Source organism: Fukomys damarensis, unplaced genomic scaffold (genome assembly GCF_012274545.1).
Source record: "Fukomys damarensis isolate Sample0158 unplaced genomic scaffold, DMR_v1.0_HiC HiC_scaffold_39, whole genome shotgun sequence".
Lineage (NCBI taxonomy): Eukaryota > Metazoa > Chordata > Mammalia > Rodentia > Bathyergidae > Fukomys > Fukomys damarensis.
In genome coordinates, this window is record NW_022900951.1 from 61,744,409 (window position 1) to 61,756,116 (window position 11,708).

Here is an 11,708-nt window from a genome sequence, read left to right on the forward strand (position 1 = left end):
TTTTTTTTTTTTTTTTTTTTTTTTTTTTTTTTGGTACTGGAGATTGAACTCAGGTCCTTGTGCTTGATCCCTGGACCCGTTTCCAGTGGTTCTTTACTTGAATGTAACTTGTCTCCTCTCCCACTAGATCGGCTCAATGATGTTAAATTCATTGTTTTCCATGGGTTTTCAGAAATCCACACTGCAAAGCTACTAATGTTGATGAACTAGATGGTTCAAAATTTCTGGCCTTACTATGAAATGACAGTTCATCATCATTAGAGGGTCTTATGAATTTAAGTCTCAAATTTTCCAGAGAATGAACTCCTGATTTTGCCCTGGGTTGAATTCTATTCTACATGATTCTAAAAACCCATATTTTAAAAATCTTTTTCATTACCACTAAATTTATCTTTATTGATATTGTTTGCAGTTTCTGTGGTATCATACCTGTTTCTTAAGCATTTATTATATTTTACTAAGTCTCATTTTCTACTTAACTGTTTTGTGCTTTATCAGAATATGTTGGTTTCCACCACTGTTCTCATCTAGAATATTCATTTTTGGATGCAAGTTTTCTCAGATTCTTTTAATTTTGACTGAAATATTTTCATTGACCTATATCTTTCAGCTTCCATGTCCTCAAATTTTGTTTTGTTTTTTTACCTTGTTCCTTCATTGTTTAGTAAGATTTCTTTAGCCAGCTTAAGCTACTGTCATCTACTCTTGAGGTAATGAACTATCAGCTGGTTCATTTTTTTCGCATTTCTATTTCTTTCTCTCTTTTTTCTTCTCTTTATTTTTTGAATATTTGTCTTTTTTCATATTTTTCTTTGAAGAATGTTCCTTCAAGAACTGTTCAAGTCACTCATCATGTCAGATAGCATCCATGTATACTCACTTTGAAGTCATTGAAGTTCTTTCTGACTTTCTTCTTTTACAAAATTGACTTTGGCCTGATGCAACACCTCTGCCCTGGCAATTTGTGCCTGTTCCTTATGCTCTTTCATACTCTTCACACTTTCCTATTTGATTTTTTAAGTTCAGCAGTTTTTGTTTTATGAAGAGAGATGCTCCAGTATTCTGTGCATATGTATTTATCAATATTTTCTGTTCTTGTTGGGTTGTTCCCATAAGTAGTAGGTACTATCTTTGTCTCTTCTAAACAGTTTTAGCTTGAAGATTATGATGTCTGATATTAAACTTGTTATCCTTGCTTGTTTCTGGGGTCTTGGTACATGAGATACTGTTTTACATCCTTTAATTTTTAATCTAACTATCTTTTTGGATTGGATGAGTTTCTTGAATGCAACAGACTATTGGACTCTGTTTTTTGATCCAGTCTGCCAATCTGTGTCTTTTAATTGGAGAATTAAGGTCATTAAAGTTGAGATATTACTGAGTTGTATTGATTATTTACTATCGTTGCCTCCTTTACCTTATGTTGACTCCTTTTTTTTTCTTTTCCTGACATTTTTTTTGTTTGTTTATCCATTAACCTTACTTGGAACTTTAATTTCTTCTGTGTGTTTAGCTGTTTCATTGTTTCTGTCAAGAATATTCTTAAGTATTTTCTGAAGTGCTGGTTTAACATTCATATTACCTTTTGAGCTGGTCTGTTTCATGAAAATACCTTACTTTTGCATCTAGTTTGAAGGATAGCTATGCTGCATGAGTTAATCTGGGTTGGAAGCTATTTGTTCTTAGGGCTTGAAATACTTCACTCAAAGTGCTCCTGGCCTCTAAGTTTTTGTGTTGAGAAGTCTGCTGTGATTCTAATTGGTTTACGTTTATATGTGCTTTTTTTGTTTTTCTCTGACTGCTATTATTTTGAGGGTTTTTTTTGCCAAATATCTGGTAATTCATTTTATTTTATTTTATATATTTGTTTTTTGGTACCGGGGATTGAACTCGGGACCTTGTGCTTGCGAGGCAATGGCGGAACCACTGAGCTAAATCCCTACCCCAAATATCTGGTAGTTTAATAAGGATGTGCTTTGGTGAGCTTCTTTTTTGTCATATTTCTTTGATGTTGTGTAAGCATCACTTGCTTGTATTTTAAACTCATATTTGGGAAACTTTCTTTTGTGATTTCTATAAGCATGTTAATATATCCATCTGTGTTATCTTCTAGTTTTTCTCTAACTCCAATTAGATTAGTGTCCTTATTGTCATCCAGTAGCTTCTGGATATTCCTCTCTTGTTCTCTTATTTTCATTGTGGCTTGAGTATTTTTTTTCCAATAAATATATAGATGTATTTTAAATCATTTTGGTACATGATACAGGTTGGTTTTGAAGTTTTTAATGAACTGAAATAGAAATTTCTAAATACAGCAGTGTCTGCCTATTCATTAAGTATCTATAAAGTAAAAATAAGGTATCTGACAGCACCACATCAGCATGAACAAATCAGATGAAAAATCTGAAAAGGTTTCTAAAAATACCTTCTCGATTAAGTAAAACCCCCAAATTATTTATGGCTCAAGATACTACATTGCTAAAAGGAAGGGACAAAAAGAAGAGGCTGTGAATTCTGTTGCAAGAGCTCAAGAAATGTGCAAAATCTAACTTCATATGGTTTTGTTGTTAGAGAAGTGCTCAAAATCATAGAAGCTTCCAATAATTTGCACAAAATTTCCTAAATGTGTTGACATTAATGTGTGGCAACCAATTCCTATTCAGGTAAGTGACAATTACACCATTGCAGCACATTTTTGCCACCTTGTAAGGATGGAAATTCTGTGTATTTCAAATGAAATTTACAGCACTCACCAAATACTAATAGCCATGACACCATAATAAATTCTGTGAAGTACCTAAAATATTACTAATGGAAACACAAAATTGTGAGGTAAGCCTAGCCTTTTCTAAAAATCTTTGAAGCCAGAGATTTAAACAATTAAGGCACTTGAAAACATTAGGTGTGTGTACAAATGTGCAAGTAAAACAATCTTTAGCTCTTTGTACCAGCAATCACAAGGAAATAATAACTCTTCATTTTGAGAACCTTTCATATAATCACCTAAATATAAGGAGTTTCAGTTTATGAAATGAACTAAAACAATCATTTTGTATTATAAAATGCTGAAAACCAAGTGCGAATCTCAGCTACTATAGGCTAAAGAGGGGGGAAAAAAGACCTAGAAAAGCAAAAACCTATTTTAAACTAAGGCCTCTGAACTAATCCAGTGTATCAAAGGCAAGGGAGAAGTAACCCTCCTAAAACAAAGAAAATTAGTGCTTGATGTGAAATGACAGCAACGAAAGTATCCATGCTTATTGTTCTATAGGAATTGAAATCAAGGAGAAAAATAAAAAAAGACAATGCACAGTCTATCCAGGGAAATCATTAAAAATCTAACCTGATCAAAAACCCATAGAGATTCTTTTTTTGAGAAAGGGCCTCACTTTGTAGTTCAGGCTGGCCCCAAACACAAGGAGATCCTCCTTGCCTCAGCTCCCAAGTGCCAAGCGTGCCCCTACCACACCTGGTTTAAAAACCTATAGGTTCTGTGAAATTATACAGGTCACATTTGCTCTGAAAACTGAAGATGATTGTCTCATTTGGACAGCTAATAAATGCTTCTAAAACTTATTTCCTTATTGCCTCAAAAAAGTTATTTTCCAGGAAAGCTTGGGAGAAATCTTTTCAAAGTATAATAGCATTAGGATATCTTTTTTGAGTACAAATAAAAAGTTAACTGATCAGTTTAATCTCTCCTCTTTTCAATAGCCCTAAGAAAGATATTGGAAGGTTCATAATATGAAGGCCTTCAACTTTGTGTAATATTCTTCTGTTTTACTTTCTCATTTATGAAACAAGATTGTTTTTAATTAAATAATAACAGTATGGTATCTAGAAGCAGGTTTACTATTGCTTCAATAGTATATCCTCTGAACCTTTATATTCCTCATTGTAAAAGAACAAATCATAAACATTTTAAATTACAGCCTACCTTTCGGTCTGTCTTTTAAGTCACTGTTCTTTATATTCTCAATGATATAAGGTACTTTACAAGTATGAAGAGGAACCTGTTATACATTAATGATTTGTATCCTTTCCATTCATTTCTTTAAGTCTGGGATGTAATTCCCTATGTAGCAACTTATTTCTAATATAGAAAAAAATAACTGAGCACAAAATTTTATAAGGATACTGTTTAGTACTACTAAATAGATTGATTCCACTTTTATTTATTTATTATTTTTTGGTGTTTTTTTTTTAGACTGGGTCTCACTATGTAGTTGAGACTGACCTAGAACTCACTGTGTAGCCCAGGCTGGTCTCAAACTCACAGCAATCCTCCTGCCTCAGCCTCCCGAGTGCTGGGATTACAGGTGTGCACCACCACGCCTGGCTTCACTTTTGAAATGCTAGCCAAAAATCCACCTGATTGATACTTGCTTGGTATGCTTCTCAATTCTGGCCACTGAGTAACATCTTGAGTTAGGATGAAAATAACGCAGCTTTCAGACTTTAAGATGACTAAATTTAATCTGCTGAGAGTCAAGAGGTTGTCTGCACAGGATAACATTTTCCATTACTTACAGAAAGTTGTATTTGGCATGTCAAGAAAAGAAGTATAATCCCACAGTAGCAGCCCTTTAAAATAAAAGAAGACAAAAATAAATAAATAAAAGAAGACAGCCCTAAGGATTTGTACAGAATATTTAAATATTACTTTTAGCAAAATGGTTTTACTGATTTTTTCTTTAGGGATGATGATGCTCCAAAATATCCTGTACATTCTCTGTAAATTTAAAGATCCTGGAATAGTGTCTTCCACGTGGGACATCTTGAAAGATAGTATTTTGGTTTCAGTGAGTTACACAAATGAATTGCTAGTCCTCATTAATTTAATAGGTCCATTTACAGAGCATGGTAATTTCATTCTTTAGATTTGCAGAATTTATAAAGAAAGAAAATTACAGCTTGTACACCCAAGACAAGGACAGTTCCTGCAATGAAACTGGCTGCATCAAAGGTAGATTTCCGTGCAGATTCTAAGGTTGGAGTCAAAGTGGTACTTGCTGCACTTGTGGTAATCGGTGGAAGAAGGGGAAGGCAAAGCTGTGGTTTTAGCTGTTTTATTGCTTGGCACTGAAGGAGCAGTAGAAGGCACAGAACACCAGGAAATGTTCACCACGCTACACACAATTACTCTTACTGTTGAATTATCGGACCAGTAGCGCTTACATGCTTCTTTACTTTCTTTCCCATAGCAAGTAGTATTAGCAATGCTTGAGTCAGAACAGGAAAAACAGCTATTGTGGCTTTCGCAGGTTTCTGGTGTCGGGGTGGTTGCAGATGTCACAGTCGTCAAGACAATCTTAGTGGGCACCAAAGTCGTGTTTGCTGTCCTGTTTGGGTTCGTGGTGATGTTGGTGTCCACTGAGGGTGCATTCTCCAGGCAGAGCACGGCCAGGCAGGTGGCGGCCCAAAGGAGCCGGTGGGAGACTACCGACTTCACTCCCCGTGGGAGCCTTGAGTATTTCATTTTAATTCATTATTTGTGCACAACTTTAGATGCTGTGTCTTCACATTGGTCATTTCTGCAATTTATGATTTCTGTATAGTTTTTTTTTCAATTTTAGGTATTTCAGCCTGACATCTTTTTGAAAATTCTATACCCTTGTTGAATCTGTCATTCAAGTTTTGAAATGTTTTGGTTAGCTAGTCTAGTGTTTTACTAGTTTCCCAAAAATTTACCATTGGGCATATTAAGTGAAATTGCTGTGAACTTTATGTTTATTTCCTCTTTGAACTCATCTAGATTCTTCCTCCCTTCTATATACTTTTTGTAGAGTTCCACTACTTGCTATTTGTTTTCCTATCACTTTGCTCGCTCTGCCTTTTGAGAGTTGGGAGACCTCAGTGGTCTTCTTTGCCTTGATTCCCCGTGGCCCTATGTCTTTCTGTCGGTCTGTCTATTGCCTGTCTGCTTTCCTATCTACCTAACTACCTATTTATCTATCTAATTTTTAATACATCTATCCCCTTTGTTTTCCTCTCCTTTTTTCGGGGGGTACTGTGGGTTGATATCTATAAAGTAAGGTGAATTTGTGGTTTATATGAAGATTTTTAGTAAAATGTTGCCCCCTCTTGAAGTCTTTTCAGCTTTATATGTCCAGTGATAGTTTTTTTTTTAACCCTCTCTGTTTTTACTTTAAGTGCTTTGGTCTCTGTCCCTATGTTTTGCAGAGAATTACTTCTGATTATAACAACATCAAATTTTCAGATATGTCCTCTGGATTTAGCTAGCTATTGTCCTTTGCATGTATACTACCACCTTCTTTTGTTAGAGACGAAAGGTTGCACCATGTTTGGTCTAGTATCCAGTTCTTTGGTAATGGACGGTAGTAATGTTTATGACCCATGGGCAATCCCAATATTGGCATACACAGAATACCGATTCATTGCAATAAAGAGTATCAAGCACAAACTGGATAATGACAAACTTTAATAACTAACACTATACCACTTTTAATCATAGAAACAAGATCTGTATAGAACCAACTCTAAGACACACCAAGTATTTATATACAGTAAATATTTACACAACAGAACAATTTTGCCTCCTTTCAAAATAGAACAGTATTCAGCCATAGTAAGATATAATTAACTACCTATAGATTTTTAAATATAAATAGTGTGGCTGTGGGAACATGAAGAGAAAAGAAATAGGTTTTGAAAAATTATATAATGGAAGATGGCAGGAAGGTGGTAAGTTTGATGTAAAAGTTCCTTTTAAAGAGTAAAGGAAAATTAGTAGCATTAGATAATAGTAACAGAAAAAACAAGTAGGATAAGGATTAATAGAAGGGAATGAAGACTAAACTAGAGGAAAAGAGAATAAGAAGAAATAGGAACAGGTTGAAAAAGATAGTGAGAAAAGAAGAGAGGCAGAGGAAAAAGGGAAGACCTATTTAAACAAATAAAACAGTTATATTTTAAAAAGGGATAATAAGAAAGCAGGTAATACAACTCCAAACTCCACCTATATAATAATGATAATAATAATAATAAATAATTAATAATAATAATAATAACTAATAAATACCAGTAGAGGAGAAAAGAACAAAATTGAATTAGGGGAGAAGAGGAAAAAAAGGCAAAAGAAAAAAATTTCTACATATTTCCAGAGGAGTACTTTCTTCCAGAGCCTGCAGTCTTTGATCTTATGCATCACATTCCTCTTTGCCCCTCTTTATAGTTTGTAGGTTTGTGTGGAGATTTCTCAACTGAGTATTTCCCTGTCTCTAAATCACTGTTTGAGACAACTGTCGAAGCTGTCACACCAGCCCAGGAAACGTGTGGAGCATTGGATTCTGAGGCTCCTGACATGGGTTCCTGCTGGTTGGAGGCCACCACTGGGTACCTGATATATATTTTGGAGTCTGTGGGACTAGCTCCAGACACCAGGTAGAGGCTCGTGTCACCTCAGAGTGCCCAGGCGAGATGCAAGTGCTCCCAAAATTGATGTAGGGAGGTTCTGATAGGCCCCTTGAGAGCTCTGTGCACTAGGTAATGTCGCATAGATGTCCAGAGCACCAGGCGAAACAGACAGACCCTTAACCCTTGTTGCTAACTAGGCAGAGGAGTGGCCTATTGTGCCAGGCAGAGACTATGCTCAGGATTCTGACAAAACTGCAGGGTGGAGTCTCTGCTTTGCCCGGAATGGGGACAGTGCACCTGGTGCTGACACTGCCACAGTCCATGTGTACTGGGCAGAGACTCATGCGTGATTGGAGCTCCCTCTGGAGACTCAGCCTACCCAGGACAGGTAGTGGGTGTCAGCTAGAGTCTCTGGCAGGTATAGGATTGGAGCAGGGCAGTGAGAGCTGGGTGTAGACTCACTTGAGCCCAGGTTGCCAGGTACGTCTCAAACCTTGGACCAGAGTTAGCTCTGTGTGCCAGATGAATGTCCCAGTTGGCATGGGATAAACTTCAGGCTACTGGTAGTGGCTCAGGTGTGATCAGGGTCCGATATTGAAGACTCCTGACACATTGTTTATCTTCTCATAGTCTGAGATTGGGCTGGTGGGGAGGGAGCCCCACATGCCACTGATCACTTACTCCTGGTGTGTGCTGGCAAAAGTGGTCCATGGTTGCAGGCTCCTCAGTGTTTGGAGAGGAGACAATGGGATAAAGGGACTCATATACCCCCCAGGTCTATCCTGTGAAGCTAGACTCTGCCACTCTCCTTGGATCCCACCAGCTATTGGAAAAATTCTCAAAGTGGCTGTTCCTGTAGTGTGCAAGGGCAGAGGTACTGTGGGCCATCCTTTTGGGGCTTCTTTCCCTCTTCTTAACACCTATGCATATGTTTTGTCTACAGGTCTCTTTCAAATTGATTTTTTGATTCCCTCCCCTTCTTCCAATTACTGGTGTTTTGTGCTCTTCTCTGAGTCTCTCAGACATGGCTCCTTCTCTATTCAGCTGTGTTGGATCTCTGTCTCCAAAATGTTTTAAGTCTCTTTGTTTGAAATAGAATTCAAATGAAGCAGGTATATCATTCCTTTTAAAGAATTAATTAATTGTACTTATCATTATTATTATTTTAGCTATGCTGGTGATTCAACCTATGGCCTTGAGTGTGATAGCATGTGCTCAATCACTGAGCTACATCTCCAGCCCTAATTTTATTTTTTTGATTGACATTTAATATTCGTACTTATAATATTGTATTTATAAGTTACAGTGTGATATTTTAATTTGTGTATATCTTGCTATCATGTAGCTTATGTTCTTTTAATCTAGAATAGCTTCCCCCCTATAATTGACACGTGGAAGCAACATTCATCAGTTGCTCTGTAGAATATCCCACAATCTGAATTTGTCTCTTTTCTTCCTTGCAACGTCATTTAACTTATTCCATAACTCCTGTGACTTGTATAATTACAAGTTAGAGCTAAAGGCTTAACTTTCATTCATTTACATTTGTCAGTTTTATACTCACAAAATTGTTTAGGCAAATTTACCCAATGAATATATTGTTTAGTTAAATAAAAGACCCTTTACACATTATCTTTTTTTTTCCCATTTTTTTCCGGTACTGGGGATCAAACTCAGGAGCTTGTACTTGCCAGGCAGGCAGAGTGCCACCGAGCTACATCCCCGGCCCTTTCTTTCATTTTTTAAACATATATTTTAAAGTGTTCACTTATTTATTAAATGATTTCTCAACAAATACTTCAAGTGCCTACTTTGTGCCAAATACTTTGTTGTTTACCAACAGTGAGCAAGAGCAGCATAGTAGTTCTTAACTTAAATGTTGATCTCAGTTCCCATTGGTAGTGATTATGGCCACAAGCTTGCCTTGGACTTAAAAGCTTATGTGGGAAGGTCAGGATGAAAAGCATATTGTCATGATGCTTTTTATGTTAACTTGTATTCAGTGAAGAACAAGTGGATGTGGAACTCGTACAGCGTGGAGATATCATTAAAGTGGTTCCAGGAGGAAAATTTCCAGTGGATGGTCGTGTTATTGAAGGGCATTCTATGGTAGATGAATCCCTCATCACAGGTATGTTCTTTCAGAGGATCATTATGTAAAAGTGAAATGAATCCAAAGTATTAATGAAAAATAGAAACTAAAGCTGAAGAGCTTTCGAGAAATGAGTAAATTATAATTAAAGAGAATGTTTTTTAAAAATTTATTTTAAAGACTATTAAATTTCTTCAGATTTACTTTATGATTTTAGTTATGCTTTTGAAGACTCTATTCAGTGATGATTGTTAATTATTAGAATATATAATCACAAGATATTTTCTCAGTCTCCTGTTAGAACTGGATAGATTTTGGCAAATTTTCCAGGGCAAATATCTATTCTGTCTTTCTTTCTAAAAGACAAGTCCAGTCTGAACTGGGCTAGAATTACAGGTTTGCTACATCAGGGTCTGCTTTAACATAAGAGATCTGGAGTCTTTTTAGAGATATTAGATAACTAAGGCTAATTTGGTGCAGAATTCAAATAATACCCTCCTTACCTCAACTCTCCGGGTAGTCACAGAAGAGGTGCAGTTTATGAACCATATAGAAATAATGTAGGATTCTGTGTTTCTCAATAGGGGTGCTATTGCCAGTCTGGGTGGGAAAATTTGTAGTTCTGGGGGACTGTCTTATATAGTATAGTGCAATGTATTGTCCCTGCCCCTGGTGTACTAAGTTGTAATAGCAACACCTTGTGCCCTCTCACCTGTCATTATTGCAAAGAATAACTACCTACCGCATTTAAAATGCTCTGTGAGAAGAAGTTGTGAACCAGTGACCTAGGACAGGATGAACTCTAAAAGTATCTGTCAAAAAGAAACAACAGGTTAGCTTTTACCAGTTTAAAATGTGCCTACCTGAGTTTGGCTTAGGAGTGATGTAAGGAAAAAATGAACATGACTTTCACTTACATTCATCCAGATTCATTTTCATGAAGTGAGAATCTCTTTATGAAAAATAATTCCTTGACAATTAACAAGTAACAGTATGTTTAAATATAGTGATCATTTCATACTCTTAAGTGAAATAAATAGGACACGTGTAAATACCAAATAGTTTCTCTGGTGTGAAAAACTAAAAGTGTAAACAAGGTTGAAATTGTATAATTAATAATGTGAAATAGGAAGAAAAGGGCTAAAGGAGTAGGGGAAGTGAAGGGTAGGGGAATGGAAAGAAGGGGAAAGAAAAAATATGAGAAAAGTAAAAAATGGAAACAAAGTCTTTGTAGATAGCAAAGGGTGGAGTGGGTGGAGGGAGGGCAGGGGTATGGGGAAAAAATAAGAACCAAGATACATGATGTAAAGATACAAGATCTCAATGATGAATGTAACTGTACTGTATACCTAAAGAGTACCAATAAACTTAATGAAAAAAATATAGTGATCATTTATTCTCCCTAAATCTGACTTTTCTCTTCCTACAGGGGAGGCAATGCCTGTGGCTAAAAAACCTGGCAGCACAGTTATCTCTGGTTCTATTAACCAGAATGGATCCATACTTATCCGTGCAACCCATGTTGGAGCAGATACAACCCTTTCCCAAATTGTCAGACTTGTGGAGGAGGCACAAACATCAAAGGTAACAACTCCCTAGGAGAAACAGAAAGTATTTTCCTTAAAGACTTCTCAGTATAAACCTTAATATATTTTTTACGTTTTCATTGCATTAATATGAGGTTTATTAAAATATATGTCACCTAACTACCAAATATTATTATTATTGTTTTAAATTCTAGGCTCCTATCCAGCAGTTTGCGGACAAACTCAGTGGCTACTTTGTTCCTTTTATCGTCTTTGTTTCTATTGTTACCCTCTTGGTATGGATTATAATTGGATTTCTGAATTTTGAAATTGTGGAAACTTACTTTCCCGTAAGTGACTTGAAGCAACTCTTTACTATATGCAAAATAGTCTGTGAATCTTTTGTAGAGATGATTGAGTGTAAATAACTTTAAAAATTATTGAAAATTTAAAATAACCTTTAAAACCAGCCCATTATAGGCTGGGGTATAGTTCTGTGGTAGAACACTTGTCTACCATGCTTGATTCCCTGGGTTCAATCTCCAGCACCCAAAAACAAAAAATAAACAACAGTAGCAACAAACACTGCTGGTACAGTAATACCCTCTTCTCTTCAGGAAAGTGGGGAATGTGTTCCAAGAGTTTAGTGGATACCTGAAACTATCATTAACACTGAATACTACATATTGTATATTTTTTCCTACCTATAACAA

At 36.2% G+C, this 11,708-nt stretch overlaps 1 protein-coding gene across 2 annotated transcripts in view; it reads left to right on the top strand.

Moving 5' to 3' along the window:
- Atp7a (ATPase copper transporting alpha) overlaps positions 1–11,708 on the top strand; it is a 162,674-nt gene that overhangs the window by 123,145 nt on the left and 27,821 nt on the right. For both annotated transcript variants that reach the window (XM_010641329.2, XM_010641330.3), the window contains 3 exons: positions 9,381–9,508; positions 10,899–11,053; positions 11,211–11,345. In XM_010641329.2, coding sequence (XP_010639631.1) covers positions 9,381–9,508; positions 10,899–11,053; positions 11,211–11,345 — 418 coding nt within the window. The remainder of the gene's footprint in view (positions 1–9,380; positions 9,509–10,898; positions 11,054–11,210; positions 11,346–11,708) is intronic.